Genomic DNA, 20652 nt, shown 5'->3' with positions numbered 1-20652 from the left:
AGGGCAGTGCAAAAGGGAAAAGTGGGGTTGGAGCTCCTACACAGAGTCCCCATTTGGGCACTGCCTAGTGGAGCTGTGAGAAGAGGACAACTGCCCTTCAAATCCAAGAATGGTAGATCCACTGACAACTTGCACCTTGTGCCTGGAAAAGCCACAGGCACTCAAAGGCAGCCCAAGAAAGCAGCTGGGAGGGGGGTTGCACCCTGCAAAGTCAAAGGGCCAGAGCTGCCCAAGGCTGTGGGAGTCCACATCTTGCACCAGCATGACCTGGGTGTGAGACATGGAGTCAAAGGAGGTCATTTTGGAACTTTAAGGTTTAATGACTGCCTTGTTGGGTTTCAAACTTCATGGGGCTTGTAGTCCCTTTGTTTTGGCCAATTTCTCCCATTTAGAATGGGTGTATTTACCCAATGCCTGTACTTGCATTGTATCTAGGAAATAACTAACTTTCTTTTGAGTTTACAAGTTCATAAGTGAAAGGACTTGCCTTGTCTCAGATGAGACTTTGAACTTGGACTTTTGGGTTAATGCTGGAATGAGTTAAGATTTTGGCAGACTGTTGGAAAGGCATGATTGTGTTTTGAAATATGAGGAAATGAGATTTGGGAGGGACCAGGGGTGGCGTAATATGGCCTGCCTCTGTTTCCCCACCCAAATCTCATCTTGAATTGTAGTCCTAATCGTAATACCCATATGTAGAGGGAGGGACTTAGTGGGAGGTGATCGAATCATGAGGGTGGTTGCCCTGTGCTGTTCTCATGATAGTATAAGTGAGTTCTCAGGCAATCGAATGAGTTTGTGAGGAGCTTTTACTCCCTTCACTCTGCACTTCACTCATTCTTCTCCTTCCTGCCACTCTGTGAAGAAGGACCTGTTTTGCTTCCCTTTCCACCACGATTGTAAGTTTCCCAAGGCCTCCCCAGCCACGCTGAACTGTGAGTCAGTTAAACCTCTTTCCTTTATAAATTACCCAGTCTCAGGCAGTTCTTTATAGCAGTGTGAGAATGGATTAATACAGTCTAAAATATATCTTTCTTTATATAACTTAAAAATTACAAGTGATGAAAAGCATTGAGTTGGTTGGTTATCAGTTTTTTCCCCCTCTTTTGGAGTTGTATTTAGTATAATAGAATATCTTAAATTAGTGTTGTTTTATAATCAATGAAATTGGGTGTACTTCTATGCTGTACTAATATGGGTGTTACTAATATGCTGGGGGCATATTAGGGTTCTCTTGCTTCATGCCTTCTGTGACACTTGTTATTGTTATATTTTAACATTTATGCCTAATGATTAAACATCTCCTTGTGGTCTTAATTTGCATTTTCTAATTACTCTAAAGACTTCCTCCGTTCACACGATTTTGGTCGCTAATGCTTCCTCCAAAGTGCCTATTCATGTCTGTGTCTATTCTTTGCTTTGGATGTTCCTCTCTTTTATTAAAAGTATATATCCTGGATACTAATCCTTTATCAATTGCTGCAAGTACCTTCTTTCAGTGTGTGGCTTGCTTTTTCACTCCGTTTGTTGTTTTTTAAATCAAAGTATAAGTTCTTAATTTTAATGCACTTGAACTGTCATTTTCCACCACGGCCCGAGTCGCGGAGCCTGCCTTCCTGGCAGAGCGCTGCGTGGTCACAGCTGGGGTCTGGGGAGCAGAGGCTGCGGGCGCTCCCGGGGTTTGGGGGTGAGAGCTGGGCGACTTCGGCGTGGGGAGGTGCCGCTCGAGGGGCCGCCAGGCTGCGCGGGGAAGGAGGGCCAGGAGGCCGCGGGGGTCCTCGGCGCAGACTGGAGCCGCAGGCACCCCGAGGCCCTGCGGGCCCAGGAGCGAGAGGTCTGGCGCCCAAGACCAGAGGGGGTCGGCGGCAGCAGGCGCCGCCTCCAAAGGACGCCCTCGCTCTCCCGCAGGCGCTGGCTCCAGACTCTGACCAGCCAGCTGGGGGCGTCTCTGCGGAGCTGAGCCGGGGTAGGGCCGGGCAGCCCAGAGGATCAGAAGAGGGTTTTCTCCCAGGGTTGCGGGTTCTTTGGCCAGCGGCGCCCTCCCCCGCCGGGGCAGCCCACCCGCAAGCCCCGCCCCGAAGGCTGGAGCTTCCCTGGGGGTGGGCGAAGCCGAGGCCACGCCCCGAAGGCGGGAGCGGCTTTGGGGAGGGACCTGGCCGCCCTCAGGGCTCCAGCGCCAAGTTCAGAGCCACGCGCATGTGCTCTTGGCCGGGAGGAGGCTGTGCTGCCCCAGCACCTCTTGTTCCACATCTCCAGAGAGCCCAGGTGAGGCGCGCGCTCCTGTCTGCAGGGACAGAGCCGCGAGCGGGCGCGGGTGGCGGGATCCATCTCACTTCACTGCCTTTCCCCAGGACAGGGTTGTTGAGTCCTGCCTTTGACTGTGGAGTCCTTTCCTTCCCAATGTCGCCAGCTTCCTCTAGCTCTCTCCTGTCGTCTCCGAGTCCCATCCCCGTTTCTGTTCCCTTTCTCCTCTCTCACTTTTTCTCCTCTATCTCTTCTTTATTGTCTTCCTGTTTTCATTTCCTTCCGTGTCAGTCTGTCTCCCTCTCCCTCTTTTCCTCTCTTTCTTTATCCTTCTCCCTCACCTTCCCCCTCTCCCCGCTGTTTTTTCAGCGCTCAAGAATTCTGCCTATGATTTTTTTTTTTCTCCTAGGGTGACTTTCAGGCTGCAGTTGTTTTCATCCCTCCCTCTGCCCCTCCCGGGGTTTATCGTGTATTGCTGTTATTCTAGCCCAGGCTTGCGCTGGGCAGTAGGGTAAGAACCATGCATCAGCCCCAGATCCTTTCTCCAACAGATTATATCCAAAGATATGGACGTGTAACCTGTTCACTGCCTTTCCTGGGAAACAAAACAATGCCAAATGATCACATTATAATGAGTTTTTAGAATGAGCTGAAAGAACATACCTGGTTTTAGAGGCAAGGGTTTGATTGAATCCTTTCCTTGACATTTTGCCTTTACTAATAGACACAGACAGCACAGCAGGAAGCTAAGCCTTGCAGAAGCATTTAAGGGGAGTTCCTACCTACACCTGCCTTCTGGGCAGGCTATGCAATGCCAGGTGCAGGGGAGGGAGGGGACAGGATTCAGAGCAGGGTTGTGGGAAGACAGTGGGAGGCTAGAGCTTTGCACCTGAAACATGAGGGCGCCTGGAAATAAGAAATTAACAGTAAATTTCTAAAATATGTAGTTGCCAATGCCACTGATGTACAGAAATGAACTTACTTAATTACTCCTGAGGGAGACATTAGGCATTTTATGGCAGTAATTATGGCATTTGAAATTAATGATTTTATGTACATTAAATAGGAGGGCCAAGGGGAAAATAGTTCCTGTTAGTACCAAAGATTGTCATAGATGCATAAAGGACGAACTCTAGAAAATCAAGCCTCATTCATTTTTGAGGGATAAAATAGAACTATATCGAGGCAATTTTTTGTTTCTTGGTTAAAATGTAATCTTATCAGAGATATGTGATTTAATTTTTAATGATATTTATGACACATAATATTTATGTGTTCAAACACACACAAATACATAATATATATGCACTAAGTTATAAAAGAGCCCTTGTTTGTTTGTAAAGATCTTAATTACCAATAAAGCTTGAAGCTTTTGCTTCTTGGAAATAATTTAACGTGATATTGTAGTTTATTATGACCTTTAATGAAAATTCAACTAATTTACTTTTGATTGATACAGAAATGGAAATTTGGCCATAGATAAATCACACAGCATTAAACAGAAATGAAGTGTGATGAAGGTACATTGCAGTGTGTTCAGTGAAAGAATTTGCATGTGCTAGATATTTTGGACAAATTCATAGGTATGTGCATGGAACTGTGATTTGTGAAGCTCTTTTCTGTTTTAAAAAGTTAAATTGCCTTTTATATCTAATCCCTGATCCCCAATATGTGAGGATTCTGGGGGGAGGGGTAAAAGACTTTGCAAATAATTTAGAATCATCATGTCTGCTTTGCTTGGCAGATTTCTTTTCAGGTATCCAAGAGGTGGCAACTTTTGTTTGAAACATGTAATCACACCAATTATTTTTTTAAAAAAAGATGAATTTCAATATTTTTAAACTGATTGTTCCTCATTAGTGGTCACTGTCTTTGTAAGAACATCATTGTCTTTTTATCCTTAGATGATGCTATTGTTGGAACCTGGGAATGTCGGAAGGAGTAGCTGAGGTAAAATCATGGACTTTTTCCCTGAAGGCTGCCAGTGGAATTGGGACCACCGTCTCAGGCTCCACCTTTATTCTCTAGTTATATTAGGAAAAGAGCTGCTGTTCCTTGTGCTCTTGCTACCTGGCATGTACAGAGCCCTGTTGAGTCCCGTCCGTGAGTGCCTGAAGTGAAGATCACTGTTCTTGTCTTACTTATGAAGAGATGGAGGCCCAGAGTATTTGTCTGAGGCAGGTAGTAGCAGGGCTGATTTAGAACACAAGTTGTGCCCTGGAGCCTGAGTGACCAGGGCTAATTCAGTCCCATTATGTGACTTCCATGTTGCTGCAGCCCTGGCACATGCAACATCTAAAATATCACTCCACACAGCACCAGCCATTGTCTACTGGCATTGTTTGGCAGAACACTGCTCCCTGTTCTGCGTCCTGGCCATACTCAGTCATATCCATAGCAGACTCTCCATCTGTACAGCAGGGCCCCATTGAAGCACTGGATCTGCCCTCTGCTTTCACTGGCCCTGCTTCTGCACAGTCTCAGGCATCTGACTGGGTGATGAGATTGCATCCACCCCTATGAGAGTCCACATGGCCAAGTTACGTTGCACTAGAGCCACTCTCCCTGCTTCAATGGGTACTGGCTGTGTCCGTAGTCTCCTGCACTTAACTTTCTCGGAATGCAGCAGGCATTGCTGCTAGAGGGGTCTAGGCATAGCTGGCCACAGAGCCTGTAGGGGTTGACCAGGAATTGCTCATCTCCCCAGTGCCACCAGTCAGCCTCTGGGAAAGCCTGGATCACCTTCAGTGTTTAATTTCCTCAGTGTACCAGAGCCAGGAGAATTCCTGGAAACAGGTGTATTTCCTTTCTTAAGAAACCCCAGGACCTCACAATCCAAATGCAGAAAAGGCCCATAGATGATTGTCCTCTGGAATCTTCCAGAAGGGTCTGGGAAGCTTCTGCAGAGACTAGGGACACCGAAGGATTAGAAGACAGGAAGCATTTTCTGCTGTTGTGTGTTTTAGCTAAAGAGAAAGGCAGATGCAGCAAAGCACTGCATGGGGGAGTTGGGGGTACATGGTGTCTCTGAATAAGATCTGGTGCCTGACCCGCAGCTCAGAACAGCTTGAGGCTGGCTAGTTGGCTTGGGTTAGGGAGTGACTTCAGACATCTCAGGAAAAAGAGGTTATCCAGCTGTTTGCCAAGAGTTCTTTCTTCTGTAGGTGTAGTGGGAAGGAGAAAAATGCCCAGGCTGTTTGGTCATTCATTAAACACCGTTGTGTGCCGGTCCCTGAGAGCTCAGGAGTAATGGGAAGGCCGCCAAAGGGTGGACTCTATCCCTTTGCACTCAGTGCAATAAGAAGTGATACCCCTAATGTTTACTGAGACAGGTTTCTTAGCACTTTCTCTATATTCATTCTTCTAATCTTTCCAGCAACCCAGTGAAGAAAACACCAAGGTCACCCTCTTTATAGATCAGAAAACAGAGGCCTGGAGAGGACCCACACCTTGCCCAAGGTCACAGGTTGGATAGAGCAGAGCTGGCCTCTGACCCTGGAGCCCGTGCACTTAACATCTATGTGGACGGAAGACTCCAAGGTTACCTGAGACAACCTGGTTAAGGTATAGACAGGTAATGTGGGAGAATGTGACCAGTGGTTCCTAAATGAGTGAATGATCAGTGTGCAGTCAGGGTCCAGAGGATGGGTAATAAACTGAGAACCACAGGCTCTTAACACCGTGGGGTGTGTGACGCTTCATCTCCCAGGATGCAGCACCTGCTGAGTTGGGCAATAGGGGACCCTGGTTGATGGCCCAGCTGGGTTGGGAGCCTTGGGGAGATGTGCTCTCTGTTGGTGAGGAAGGCCAGCAATGGCTAGATCCCCTGTAGACTTGGGGAGCTCAGTTTCAGAAAGTTTCAAAGATCATCACTTGATTTCCGTGATTCACGGGATCTGAGGGCTCTGAAAGTGGTGGGTTAGTCCTGGAATGAAATCTGTTTTTTTTCAAGTAGGAAAGACATGGGTGGCAATGAGAGACATCTGTGTGGCTCAGAAAAATGTCTTGCTGAGGTCAGAGGGACAAGAGCCAAGGAGGACAAGAGGAGCCCTTCCCAGGACACTCACAATGACAGAGTGACAAGGGCCAGTAAAGAGTGTCAGGGGGCGAGAGCCCGGGTGTGAACTGAGCCTACTGAGGAGAGCTGACGACCACAAAGCATCTTTTCATATCATGTTCAGAGCCAGGAGAATAGGGCTTCATAGATCCATCGCCGTCTAGGGCAGCTGGTGTCTGTGAAGGGGAGGAAGGTGCAGCTGCACTGTGCCCACAGTGGTCTGGACAGAGGAGGATCTGCAGGTGCAAAGGGCGCAGGCGGGTCCTTGGAGGAAAGCAGGAGCCAGGCAGCGCTGGGCTGCTGTGTGTGTGCTCAGGGCCCTGACCAGAGAACGCCCTGGCCAGGGCATGGTGTGACCTGGAATGAGATCCTCCATCTGAGGTGCTGTCTGAGAGGTGTTAAAGATAAAGCCTGGAGGCGGATGAGTCTCAAATCTGATGTTGGCCCTGGGAAAGATCCTAGAGTAAGAAAAAGGTTGTGAGTCTGTAGGCAAAGGAGAGACGTGCATGAGGAGCTGGCGGGGGCTCCCTGGGAACAAGTCATGCCAGACTCATGTCATTTTCCACCTTGCAGGTGTTCGGTCTGGCCCTTGTTCTGTCGGGGTTCTGGAGGACATCCTGTGCCCTGGCCTGTCTGACCTTACTCCATGCAGTGCTGATGCATGTGACAACACTGACCCTCGCGGGTCCCGGGTGGGATGAAAGGTCCCCAGGTAGTTCCCAGTTTCATCTCCTCATTTTCTCCATCCTCCTGCTCCTTCTTATTAAGATCTGGATGTTAACATTGATGGATTGTGAAGCTGGGTGGGATATTTAATTCAGCAGTTGGCGGTGTCCAGATCCACAATGGTCTCTAAAAGCTGAGATGCTGCCCTGAGTTTATCAGGATGGCATTTGGCAGATTGGAGATAAGTGCACCTGAACTGAGACATGTAGCTTCCCCCATATGGTTTTTATGAAAATGAAATGAACAAGGTGCCTTATTTCATTTATTAATACTATTGTTTGTCATGTAGAACTTATGTAGCCGATAAATGGTGACTCCTATTCTCATACCCTGAAGCATCCTGATAGCAAATGTTCCATCCTGCTGTAAAGGAGATTGACTTCATCCCATTAGTCATACATGGGAAGGTCTCGGATGGACTGGAGAGACAGCTTAGCCCAAGCCCATTTTACAGATGGAAACCGGGGTCACAGAGAGGAGTGATGTTTCTGCCTCTGCCTCTTTGGGAGACACTGGCTGACATTAATCTCTGACGTCAGGCACCACCTCTGAGGAATCCACTCAAAAAGGGCATCAGGAGTGGTGCAGAGCCTGCTGCAGCATGTGGTTTGCATCCTCTCCATGCGACAAAGGACCTGGACTTTCAGAAGTCACACAAGGTGGTTTGCAGGGCAAGGCAGGGTGGTGATGTTCCACAGGAGCTGGTCAAAAACTTGTGACAAAAGAGCACGCTGAGGTTTTGTGTTCACTTTTCTTGCTTTCTCTCTGATTTATCCTGTGCTTTCACTCTGTGAGAGAGTTGGCCGCTCATCTCCTTGAGAGCTCCTGCAGGAAGTGACTGGACACAGGTACATCCTTTCATGGGTGGGCAGGAAGCAGGGAGAGGAAGAAGCTGATTTGGCCCAGGTTATATTTATGCATAGCAAGCCATGGAGGCCCCATTGAATAAGGCTCTCAACCACTCCTAGATTCTCCCTGAACCCTGGGATAAATATTTTCTAAGGACGAAAATTCTGGAATGCTGAGTGGGGTCTGGCTTTGCCAGTACCACTCACCAGCGAAGGGGGCACTTGGAAGAACTTGCGTTCTGGTTTCCAGAACTTGAGGGTGGGGCTGGTGAGGGTGGGTAGGGATGAAGGCATCCCAGCTGGCTGATGCCACTTCCCCATGGGTGGCACCTTCACATGTGGTCACTGCATGTCTTCCCTTCCACACCATGGGCACTTCCAGGGTGAGACTGAAAGCTGGTCCACCCATGGGTGTCCAGTTTGGCACAGGCAGACAGTTCACAAACCTCTGACAGGGGAGCAGAGGAGAAGCGAGTGGATTCATGTGTGGGGAGAACCAAGAGTGAGCACTTCTGGTGAGTGGAGATGAGGTTACACATGCTGTCTCTAGGGGCAGGGCCAGTGGTGAGGTGACTGCCCCCTAGTGTGCGGGTGGGGGCCAGGCACAGCCAGACCCATCCTGCCTAGCCTGCATGTGCATTGCTCCAAGGTTTGTCCTTCTGTGCACCTATGCCTGCAGAGCCCCTGTCCCCAGGTGCCTGAAGTGGCTTGGCACTCCTGAGGGTCAAGAGAGAAAATGAATATGGCAACTAGCAAGGAAGGAAAACTGCCCTCAACCAGGGTGCAAGCACAGTCGAATTAAGTCAGAGCTGGCAGGCGGAAGTCCTGTGTGCTCTGTGAATGTGGCAGCTGCTGCTAGATGCTGACAGGTGCAGGGGCAGGGCTGAGCCAGCGCCTCTGGGTGGCAGCCGTATGTGGTGTGTGTGTGTGTGTGTGTGTGTGTGTGTGTGTGTGTGTGTGTTCCATGAGAGAGTCCTGGAGGCATAGTGCTCCAAGCTGAGGTGAGTTGTCACATCCATAGCAATCAGGATTCTTTGGATGCAAACCACAGCGACAGACTCTGGCCAACTTTGTCAAGAAGGAATTAATTAGAAGGTTATGGTGGCAGGTAGATCACAGTGTCAGAGGGAGAACTGGAGAAATAAGCTCAAAAAAGACCAGGATTGAGCTATTCAGAGAGTTCCAGTACCAGGCACACATAAGCAGCTTCTCAAACTGAAACTGGGTTTGGTTAGGAAGGATGCTGAGTAGCATAAAACAGAACCAAGCCATCTGACTGCTCTTGTCATAGAGATTGTGTATTCCTCCTTTCCTGTCAGCTGGTTTAAAAACCTGGGGCAAAGGGGGACCCTGCAGTCTACCCCACTCTTCCTGAGATGCCCTGTGGGGGCTGCAGAGATAGATCAGACACAGGCTGTCTCTTCCCCACGGATCCACAGAACAAATGAATGACTGTCTCCTCTAAGAGATATGGTCTGGCTCCCTGTGGCTAGACCATGTGGTCTTACCCAAAAACAGTCCTCACAAACACTCTCGATTTACGTCTAACCCACTCTTGTCACTGCCTGGCATTCGTGTGTGCCGTTCTCTCTGCTCTCTCTTTTCTATGTATCTGTCTGCCCTTTGGAGGCCTCCTGCCTCTTCCAGGAGGGCCTCTCATTATTCTGGTGCCAAGAATTAGAAAGTATATGGGGTACACGCTGTGGTGTGCTGGTAAGTGTTTAACAACTGGTTCTCAGGGTGTAGCTCTAACATGAATTTTGGGTGATATTTTAATTTACAATAAAGTGTAAGACGAAAGTGGAACAATGAACATATGTCAGAACTTCACTTGTTTGTCAGTGATCTAAATAACTTCTTTCGTAAATCACATAATAGTTTCAGAATACTGGAAGAATAGTCCCTCAGCTTTTTGTGAGCTATTCACAATATAACAGCTATCGACAAGACAACAATTTCAGTTTAATCTGCATTATTGACAATTTTTTTCCATTACTTTCTTAAGTCCAGACAATGAACAAAACAAGAAATCAAGCCTTGATTTATAGCATTTCCATAAATGATCCCATTCTGACTGATTTCCTGATTTCTGGCCACTCACGATATCCCTGGATGTGGTGTGAGGAGGAGTGGACAGTGGCAAGCCCCTGCACCGGCAGGCAGAGCGGCGTCCACAGTGTAGGCAACGGGAATGTGTAGTAGTGTAGTAGAATGCCTAGAAAGTGATGGGTTCTGAGTATGTATTACCTGTGTTTTTAATACAATTTCTACGACTGTAAGTTTGTATAATTTAGTTTTGAATAATGTCTGAGTTAAAACAGCTAACTCAAAACATTCCTGATCATCTCACAAGCCAATGTGAGCCGACTCCAGCACACCACTGGCCACATGCCAAGAAAATCAAGTTGCAAGCAGAGAGGAAAACCTTCAGACAGAGTTGCATGGCTGTGTCCTCTCAGTTTCCTCAGGGGGTGAGCTTTATTAAGTGCCACAGTAACAGATACTGTCATTGGTTCAATCAACAACCATTTCTAACCCCATCTCACTTGGTTTTCCTGCACTGCAGAGGTTGGGAAGCTGAATCCATGTTTCCCAGACTGCTTTGCATCCAGGGTACAGGCCTTTGACATAGATCCCCACAAGCAGCCAGGTACATCACCCAGTCCTGGATGTGCAGTCGAGTCCCATGAGCTGAAGTCTTTGGCAGGCAGGTGATGTCTGTCATTCACAGTGGCAGGGACATCTGGTCTGTGGGGTGGCTGTGTGTGGTGGAGTTTGTAGGAGTTTGATCCCTTGTGATAGGTGCTGATACCAGCAGAGTTTCTACTAGACAGTGCCAGAGCATGGTCAGGCTTTTTTTTTTCTGGCTATCCTGACCCTTGGAGAGCACCCAAACTTGGTCTGTGGCTCTCACAGAGATTTAATGAGCTGCATGATACCCTTTAAGAAGTTCCTTTCTGTTTAAACTACCTGGGTAGAGGTTGCTGTCTGCAGCTAGGAAGCCCTGATTGCTGGAACCTAAGGGATGTGAGAAATCACTGTGGAGTGTCAAGGTAACCAGGGATCTGCTCCTGGGACCTATTAATCCACCTCTTTTAGAAGGAGTCCACAGTCCTGTTTGTGTTTGAATATTCATGAATGTTAGAAGAGCAAGTTAGTCTGGGTATGGCTATGGCTGACAGAAGTATCAGGCTGTTGCACAGTTGATTATTAGATCTGCATTTTTTGCCCTTTAGCTTGTCAAAATAATGTCTAAAAAACTAGACTGATCACAAGAGATACATCATAATGCCACATAAAGATATCACTCGCCGCCTTATGGTATTTAGGATCATAGAGGCCACCTGGTCCAGCCTCCTCATTTTGCAGCTGAGCAAGGTCTTTGAAGGACAGGGACCTGTCCAAGGCCCTCTCGAAACACTGAAGCTGAGACTTATACCCGAGCGTCTTAACTTTTGCCCACCCCACGCTGTTTCTCAGTCTTAACCAGCAAGCTTTCCTTGTTATTTTGGTTTGTCTTATGTCTAGGTTTGATTTGGCAGCACGTTTCAACATCTGGTGAAGGCATGGGAATAAAACAGTGTAGGTGGGTGGAACACCTAAAGCAGAATGTTTGGTGTTCTCTTAGGGTATACTGGGCAAGGCCTGCTGGGCCGTCCTTCCTCACCATGCTGCCTGCGTTTATTCAGTTAAGAAAGTGGCACAGTTTGTATCTTTGAGAATGCAAGTATTTTCGTTAGGAGAGTGATGTTCCGTCTATGGAAGACTTTGCCTGTCTCCATCATAGGCTTGGAGAGGGTGTCCCTTGTCCCAGCAGAATGGCTCTGTATAGTCATTGATTCTTTTGTTTACTTCTCCATGCCCTTCATTTTGTTCCTGTCCCTTGACCACAAAGAAATAAATGAACATTCCTGAGGCACTGACATGGGCCGGGCGAGGTGGGGGCCTCCTTCTGGATATTATTATCCTGTTTAAATGCATTATTTTCCCACTCATTTCACGATTGCCCAATATTGAGAGAAGTTACATTACACAACTGAAGCTCCATAATAAATGCATGGAGGTGAGATTCGAACCCACGTCTTTCCCATTCTACTTTTTGTGCCTTTCTGTTTTATTTTGCTTCTTGGTATTCCTGTGTATTATTAATAGTCTGAAGCTTGGTAATAGATGCAATAGTCACTAGAGTAAAGCAAATACAGTATCGTGCTCTCTGGAGGATAACAGGGACATTTTTGTTTAATTGCTATTTTGATTGTTCTTTTAAGAGTGTTCCCGAGGAAGGAAAACAGAGGGAAAGACCAGCAAAGCTCGCTGTGTCTAACTTTTGCCATATGCATGGACCTAATTTCTTATTTGCCAAGCCATACAGGCTTTATTTTTGAGACTCTTGGAGGGTGGCTGAGTACTGCATGCTTGCTGGGGTTGGAAAAATCTGGTGTGATGGGGGTCAGTGGCTCCATGACATGCCAAGGTGGAGTAAGCCACAGAGCTCAGTCTGCCATAGGTGTGGCCTCCTTCCTTCCTCACATCTGTGTCAACACCTGGCAGGAGGTGCCTGATTCCAGTGGGGATGAAGCATCCTCTGCCCATCCCTCCCACCCATCAGGAGCCTTGGACACACATGAGGCAGAACCCCCAGATGGTGGCTGCCAGGGGAGTGTGTCCACCTCTTACTTGGGCCAGGCGTGTGGCAGCTCACTGCGGCAGGCGTCCCGTGGGCGAGGTCGGTGCTCTCCTGATGTCTTTGATATTTTTCTTTATCTGGCCTAGTCTGAAACCAGTACTTTCCCCTGCCTGTGAGCCCTGACTTCATTTGCAAACTTTTCTCATGCACTTTCTGAAATTTTCATGACAGAGAGCCCTGGAGAAATTTGGGGCAGTGATAGAGGTGGAAGAAGGTTTAGAGCTAGGAATCTTTATGCATTTTCTCTGTTTTCTCCTTCTCTTTATTTTTTTTCTCGACCTATGCTTCACACTGGGCTCTGTCTTCTCTATGCTCAGAAAGCAGAGGAGGCTTGAGCTTCCAGCAAAGACCTTGCCACGTATTACTGGAGACAGGCCGGTGCATGGCAGGGGTGGGTGGGGAGGGCCAACAGGAGAATGTCCCTCCCCTGAGCATCACTGGCTCTGTTCTCGGCCAGTTACTCTTTGTCCCCACATGTTAGGTTCTCTTCCTGAATTCAAGCACAGGCAAGGCCAGGGCTGCTATATCAGGACTGCGTCCAGCCCTGAAATTTTCTCTGGGCCTCCACAGGGGACCTTCCTGCTCTGAATTCCACATGCATCCTCCAGGCCACACCGCAGGCCACACTGCACACTCACCCTACTCTCCAGCCATTTCCAACTACTTAGAATTCAGTGTTGAGAGTCACCAGTCTTATGTAGACTGGAGCCTGGCACATAGTAGGTGCTTTGTGCATGTTTACTGAGTGAATGAATAGAGAATGAAATGCACTTTGCCTAAAAGCTGATCTGATCTGATCTGAGTGCCCAGGCACTCTTCTTCCGAAGCTCTCCTTTGGTTCCTGTGGCCCAGGGAATGCTCAGTTCCAGTCTTGGCAGAAGTGAGGTCTCTCTAGACGGCGTGAAACAGACTGTGAAGCCCCTATGAGAAATAGCCCGCCCGCTGGGCAAGCCCCTCCGCTCCCAGGAGACTCCAGCCAGAGCACTCCAGTGTGGGGGCTAGGACTCCTCTTTTCCAAGGGAGAGTAGACAGCAGGGGGAATTCACCTCAGAATTATTTCCTGGAGCAGTTACGAAAGTAGCATCTCTGAAGTCATGGAGGCTTCAGCTCCACTGGGCTGTGAAAATCCCTTACAGAATTCTGACCCCAACCAAGCAGAAAAGGGCACTGCCCCCTTTAAAACAGTTGACTGCAGAACAAAACAAAGTGCTAAAACAAGACTAGTTTGAAAATATTGGAAAGTTAAGAAAAAACTCCCCCAAATTCCAATACTAGCATCATCATAGTATACAGCATATTACATATATAGCATATTATATGGTATAGTGTGTATACATTCTATGTATACTATATGTTATATAGTGTACTACATAGTATAAATTATTTTTCACATACATATTGCTTTGGTATGTTTTCTTTCATGTTTCTGTTTATTTGGTAGATAGGCTTTTTTCCTGTTTTGTTTTACAACATGTTTATATCTGACACTAACGTTGTATTATAAACGTTTTTTCCCATACTGTTGTGTAGTCTTTATAGCCACACTTAAAACATTAATCATTTATTTCTAAAAACAGTCAGATCCATTTTATTTTGGCTTCTGGATCCTACCCCTCCCCGAGCACTCTCCCACTGCAGAACTGTGTTAGGCTCAGTTCCCCAGAGAGCCCTCAGGTTCTCCACACCGCAGGCTCCATGCAAGCTTCTTGTGAACCCTGGGCAGGCCCTTCTGGGTCCTCAGAGCTCAGTTTAGATGCCACCATTGCCTGTTTGCAACACTGGCGCATGTGCAGGTCCCTGTGTTCTGTACAACTGAACTCAGGACTGCCTCATCACCACTGTCACTACCGCACCTCGCACAGGACCTGCATGCTGGATGCTCTCAGTGAATGCTTGCGGAATGAACGGAAGAGGGAATCAATGAACAAATGACCTGGTGGTCGTTTTCTGTGTTTCCTCCTGGGGTTTTTCCTTTGGTGTATGCATTTTGTGTGTGTGCGCATAGAATAGGTAACACCAAATCTATAATCTTTTTGTCCTTTTGCCTCCTCAGCATTTGATCATAAGCATAGTGAGCATCACTGTCCAAGGCTGCACAGTGCTTCGTCTTGCATATGCATCCTGCTTTGTTCACCATGTCTCTGGAGTTACTCATTTACTTGCTTGTTGCTTTCACCACTATAACCACTATAAACCACCACTATAAACCATGATCAGCATTTGATCATAAGCATAGCGAGCATCACTGTCCAAGGCTGCACAGTGCTTCGCATTGCGTATGCGTCCTGCTTTGTTCACCATGTCTCTGGAGTTAGCATTTACTTGCTTGTTGCTTTCACTACTATAAACCATACTTCATTTCCTTCTCCTGTTAGGGAGATCTGACCCCTCAGCCTTCTTCTCCCAGCCATGGTCAGACTGTTAGTCCAGCGCCTGAGGGAAGGTACTTTTGGAGTTCTGGGCCCTTGTGTGACCCCCACCCTTAAGGTGACTCTTGGCATCCACAGGCCAACCCACAGGCCGGTGGGCTATTCCCTAAGGAAAAACTGGGTGGGTTCTCACTGGGGTTAGAACTAGGGTCAAGAGGAGATAAGGAAATGGGGAGAGGCTGGATGCCCATGGTGGGGCTTCATAGTTTGATCTTACTTCAGAGTTGGAAAGCAAAGCACACCCTTCAGCCACAGCTAGTGGTTTCCCCACCTGCACCTGAGCTATGGACTGGGCAGGGCCAAATGCCTGGCAGGGAGCACAGGGTAGGAGCAGGAGGTGGAGAAGCTAGGAGGCAGGCTGCAGTCGGCTCGTCGCCCTTCTCACCATGCGGATGTCTCCTCCCTTGGCCCTGTGGGAATATGGAGGGCTCACATTCTCCTCTCTGTGCAAGAGCAGGTCATAGGCCACACTCTTTGGGAGGACAAAGTTGACTTCTTTCTAACAGTTGCTGTCCTGTCATTCATTCACTCATTCATTCAGCAAAGGCTTCCTGAGCTCCTGTCCTGTTGCATGCATGATTAAGTACTGCAGATGTGAAGGTGAATCGACATATTTGGGTTCTTAGAGTTTGCCTTCTAGCAGACCACAAGCAAGTAAATACAATGTTGCACGTGGTGCATGCAGGCCTTTGGTGCCCAGGACAGTGGTGGCATGGAGGAGGGAGTGTTGTCTGTGTCTGAGAGCACTGGGAAGCCTCAAGGGGAGGCTGTGCCTGAGGTGCATTTTGGAATGAGTTCACAGGTATGATGGGAATGAAACTGTCCACATGTACTTGGGAGTTGGGGGAAGAGTGGGGACACATGACTCTCACAAGAAGCATGGCTCTGAGAAAATCGGAGACCGTGCAGAAGCTGACAGGGAATGTGATGTGGACAAAGGGGCTGCCAGGCCAGGAGGCAGGTCTGGTAACCCGAGGAGCGATGGGTTGACATTAGGGTCAGGACAGAGAGGGCTGCGTGAGGAGCAAAGACCATGAAGTCCATGATCCTCCAACACAGCGGCCCTAATGCTGCGGCCTCCCTGTGCCCTCAACACTCAGCCAGGGCCAGAGGGAGCTTGAGCATGGAGCAGGGGCTGAGGGCACGTGGCTTCCTCGTGATGGAGTCTACTTGTTGACAGATGACCCAGAAACTTCTGAAGGACCCCCAAGGCCCTAACGCAGTCCCCAGAGCAGGTTCTTTCCATTCACCTCCAGACCGTCCATTTCATGCCTGGTTAATCCCCAGGAATCACTTCTGACAGGGGAATCCTACATTTCTCTCTACTGAGCTGTAGGGGCTGCTGCCCATGGGCATTTTCAGCAGAGACCCCTGTCCTCACTCTGCCTCAGGGAGGTGGGCCTGGAGGACGGTGCCATCCATGCTCCTTGTCTCCTCAGAGGTGGTGTGGTTAGCACACCCATCCCACAGACCGCGGGGGAGGCCTGAGTGTCAGGGTCCTGTCTGATGCCAGCTCATGATGCACTGTGCCTGAGTGATGGATGCCCACCTCACTGCCTGTCACTTCCTCTCTCTGCAGGGCCCTGTGGCCGAGTGTGTCCAGCCCAGTGTCACAGGGAGCTTCCACATCTCATGGCTCCTTGCTGGGCCAAACCCTCCAGAACCCCAAACCCACAAAGACGGATGGTTGCCAGAGTGGCCACCATGCTTATCCTGTGGCCCCAGCCCTGGTGATCACCATGGCAGCTGGGAAGGGAGTCCCGTTGAGCCCATCGGCTGAAAACAGATGGCGACTAAGCGAACCTGAGCTGGGCTGGGGCTGCAAGCCAGTGCTGCTGGAGAAGACAAACCGCCTGGGCCCTGAGGCTGCTGTGGGCAGGGCGGGCCGGGATGTGGGCAGTGTGGAGCTGGCACTGTTGGCAGCCCCAGGCAAGCCCCGACCTGGCAAGCCACTGCCCCCGAAGGCACGTGGGGAGCAGAGGCAGAGCGCCTTCACAGAGCTGCCGAGGATGAAGGACCGGCAGGCAGATGCTCAGGCCCAGGAGGGGGAGCACGATGACCCCACAGGCCAGCCTGGCACCCTGCAGCTGACCCAGGACGTCCCCAGAGGCCCAGCCAGCAGCAAAGTCTTCTCTGTGTGGCCCAGCAGAGCACGAGGTGAGCAGAGAAGCGCCTTTAGCAAACCAACCAAGCGACCAGCAGAGAGGCCTGGGCCAACCTCAGTCTTCCCTGCAGGGGAATGTGCAGACACCCTGGGGGAACTGTCTGGACTCCTCAACACCGCAGACCTCACTTGTTGGGGTCGACTTTCAACTCCCAAGCTTTTGGTTGGTGATTTCTGGAACTTGCAAGCATTGCCACAGAATGCTCCACTCTGCAGCACTTTCCTGGGTGCCCCCACACTGTGGCTGGAGCATACCCAGGCCCAGGTGCCCCCACCCGCGTCATCCTCCACCACTTCCTGGGCCCTCCTGCCACCCACCCTCACCTCCCTGGGCTTGTCCACCCAGAACTGGTGTGCAAAGTGCAACCTGTCCTTCCGCCTGACGTCCGACCTGGTCTTCCACATGCGATCCCACCACAAAAAGGAGCATGCAGGGCCTGATACACATTCTCAGAAGCAGAGAGAAGAGGCCCTCGCCTGCCCTGTGTGCCAGGAGCACTTCCGGGAGCGCCACCACCTCTCCCGGCACATGACTTCTCACAGCTAGCAGGTGGCTGCAGAGTGACCTGCTGGGTGCGGCAGCCAGCCTTTGGCAGAAGGGGGCTCCCTGGGCCTGCCTTGAGGGGGATGTCATGGTCCTTTGCAGAGCTGCCACCTTTGACATTCATAGATAAACAGCTCAGGCATAATTTGAAAAAGCCACACCTGCATGATGTGTTTTGAGGAAATGAAGTCCTGAAATAAAGTGATGGGCTTTGCAAATCCAGGGTAAAGGCCCTAACAGACACAGAGAGCGGGGACGACTCCTGGCACACATCATGGGCTTTGGAGGCACACAAGCCTGGATTCGAATCTGGGCTCTTTCACATACCAGCTGTGACCCCGGACAAAGAGCTTTAACCTGCTGAGTCCCCATTTTCTCGTCTGTGAAATGGAAATGATAACACTGTGTGTTAGGCTGGCATTCAGGTCACATGAAAGGTGTGCGGAAAGTGGCCAGCATTCTGCCTGCAGACCCTGAGCACTGAGTCAACGAGGTTTGTGATGATGCCTGTACTAGTCAGCTATTGTTATTAACAAGATCTCCATGGCATACAAGCTAAAGCATCTGTCTCAGTCGTGAGTCTGTGGGTTGGCTCAGGTTAAGCTGAGCTTGGCTGGGCTTGGCAGCAAGTCTCAGATTTGATCAAGTCATGTTCGTTTTCTTCTTCAGCTGGTGGGCTACTCAGAGCGAGCATGCTTCTTTCGTGGTTATGCCAAGAACACAAGAGGGTGAGTCTAACAAGCACACCTGAAGCCTCTGCTTGGGTCACATTGCCAACGTCCTCTCAGCCCATACAAGTGGCAGAACCAGGCCCCATACTGAGGAGTGGAAAAGCCTAGGCTGCCCTTGATGAAGCTGTGACACGGGAGTGAGCATCCATCCCCTCCACAGGAGGGTGAAGAATTGGGATTGTAATTCCAGCCAACACCTGGTCCATAGTTCTTTACGTTGCGAGTATATGAGTAGAGGGAAATAGAACCCCCTCCCCACCACCTACACACATGCCCTTTTACCTTCCAAGAATAGGGCATGTGCAAAAACTAGGCTTCCAGATTGTGAAGCTGGGGAGCATTCTAGGTACCATTTATTATCTACTGCATTTAAGTCAGTAGCTATTGTAGGTACCCACATCGGTCCTTGTTCCTAAGGATGTGAGGAGCCCAGGCTGTGCTCTTTGACATTGCACAGGTCAGTCTGCGTGAAAGCCCTTTGTGGGGAGGCCAGTGTCGTTTTTGCACTGGTTTCCACCTCACTGTCAGATATTGTTCTTTTGATGTGCAGTTTCCAGCCCTCCAATGAGCCCCCAGCACAGAGCTCAGGCTTGTGGCTGGGAATAAGCCAGGGTGAGCAGGGGGGGATCTCAGCCAGCCTCCCAGACTGCACCTCTTCTCTTGCTCTCCTCTGTCCACCCTTCCAAGCAGCAGCACTCCCACCTGGCTGCTCTGATGTCCTCGCTGCCTCCATTCCTGCCTCTCACCATGCACCCATCCATTGTCCACACACACACAACCAGATCATCTTCTGAACGTGTAACTCAGATGATGTCTCCAACCCTGTGGCTGCCCTTCACACTTACAGGCCTAAGGACCCAGCAGGCCCCAGCAGGACCTGCCAGCTGCTTCACAAACAAGTCCTTGCCTGTTGTTAATTGCAAACACTCATTTCACGTCCCCGTGTGCCACGCAATAGCATAAGCACTGGAAGAATACAGATGTTATAGTAAGTCCTATAATAGCCCTGGGAGGCAAGAGCTGTTTCCTTTCCATTTCTACAGAGTCAATTGCAGGTGATGCTATAACACTTCCAGTGTTTCTGACACTCCCCTGAAGCTGTGCCTGCTACCTTCATGGGCTGAGCTTGCCCTTATGAGGCCCATAGGTGGCAGTGGGCAGAGACCACCCCGCTATACCACCTCGCTGCTGTTCTGCTGTCTGCTCCCATGTTCTGACTGCAGCTCTCATGCCGTTTCTCGCGCCTGGGCTTCATTCAGCATTTTCTCTCTAGCTCTTCGTGGTGCCGCTCCTGCTGTGGTTCCACAGGGCTTCTTCTCACAGGTCAGCTCCTTAGAGAAGTTTCCCAGATTCCCTGTAAACAGCCCTGCAGCCTCTGTCGCTCCCAGCCGCATCACCCTGGTGCTTCCTTCACAGCATGTCTCACCATCTGCAACCATCTTTCTGTTTGTTGTCTTGCTGATTTGCTGCGGCCACACTGTCAGCTCCTTGGGAGTAGAGATTGATTTGTTTACTGTGCATCCCTGGTGCCCAGAGCAGGGCATGGCATACTGTTGGTGCATAATAAATATTGTGGAAATAATTTCTGTGTGCGAAGCTGGGTCTGAATATGTGTGCAATCTTCCTTTGGCTGTGGAGGGTCGCAGGAGGCTGCCATGCAGCTGGAAGCCTCCATGTGTACTGAGCTTCCTTCACCTACACTGTCTCCCTGACCTGGCAAGGAATTGAGTGAGTGGGTCCATTTCCATTCATTTATTCAGCAACCCTGGGCACTTAGAGCTGAGCCTCAAAGACAAGTATGTGCTGGTGATTTGGTGATGCAGGCAGGGGAGCAGTGGCTGAGGAGAAAGATCAGTCCAGAGTCTGCAATTGTGCCAGGGTGTGAGGAGGAGATGGAGGGGCAGGGTAGGAGGGCCTCACAGGAGAGCAGTTTGGACTGAGGGGACTGAGGGCTTGGCTCAGAGAGGCACTTTGGGGGTGCTCTCCAGCTGCAGTGGGGAGTGTGGCCTGGAGGAGGGAGCCTGGACCTCCTGAGCTCATTGTCTTCCACATCTAGAAGAGGGAAGGGTGCTCCCTACAGATGCCAATAAAGCATCATCATTCCCATAGGGACACTGGGAGGTCCCTTGCTCACTAAGACAAGGAAAGCTCAGCCTTGCTGGCCCCTTTAGGTGCTGTGTGGGGGTAACATTTACACACAGAGAGGCTAAGCACAGAAGGCA

The 20652-nt window shown here is 49.7% G+C and overlaps 1 protein-coding gene across 3 annotated transcripts; it reads left to right on the top strand.

Annotated features, from left to right (window-relative positions):
* Positions 1–2196: 2196 nt before the first annotated feature.
* On the top strand, positions 2197–20012 carry ZNF488 (zinc finger protein 488). 3 transcript variants are annotated; one of them, XM_010383756.2, is made up of 3 exons: positions 2197–2265; positions 6875–6993; positions 16571–20012. In XM_010383756.2, the coding sequence occupies exons 1-3, from the start codon at positions 2197–2199 to the stop codon at positions 17700–17702; spliced, it is 1320 nt and encodes a 439-aa protein (XP_010382058.2). In that variant the 3' UTR covers positions 17703–20012. The 3 variants fall into 3 exon arrangements, with proteins under 3 accessions (XP_010382058.2, XP_010382061.2, XP_010382059.2); XM_010383759.2 differs by lacking the exon at positions 6875–6993 and adding an exon at positions 2654–2755; XM_010383757.2 differs by lacking the exon at positions 6875–6993.
* Positions 20013–20652: the final 640 nt, after the last annotated feature.

Source organism: Rhinopithecus roxellana, chromosome 11 (genome assembly GCF_007565055.1).
Source record: "Rhinopithecus roxellana isolate Shanxi Qingling chromosome 11, ASM756505v1, whole genome shotgun sequence".
NCBI lineage: Eukaryota > Metazoa > Chordata > Mammalia > Primates > Cercopithecidae > Rhinopithecus > Rhinopithecus roxellana.
This window is presented reverse-complemented; position numbering and strand designations above follow the sequence as displayed.

Coding starts and splice junctions, on each gene's coding strand:
- ZNF488 (XM_010383756.2), top strand. CDS start 2,197: ATGTGCTCTTGGCCGGGAGGAGGCTGTGCTGCCCCAGCACCTCTTGTT. Junction 2,266..6,874: donor CACATCTCCAGAGAGCCCAG/GTGAGGCGCGCG, acceptor TCCACCTTGCAG/GTGTTCGGTCTGGCCCTTGT. Junction 6,994..16,570: donor CTGACCCTCGCGGGTCCCGG/GTGGGATGAAAG, acceptor CTCTCTCTGCAG/GGCCCTGTGGCCGAGTGTGT.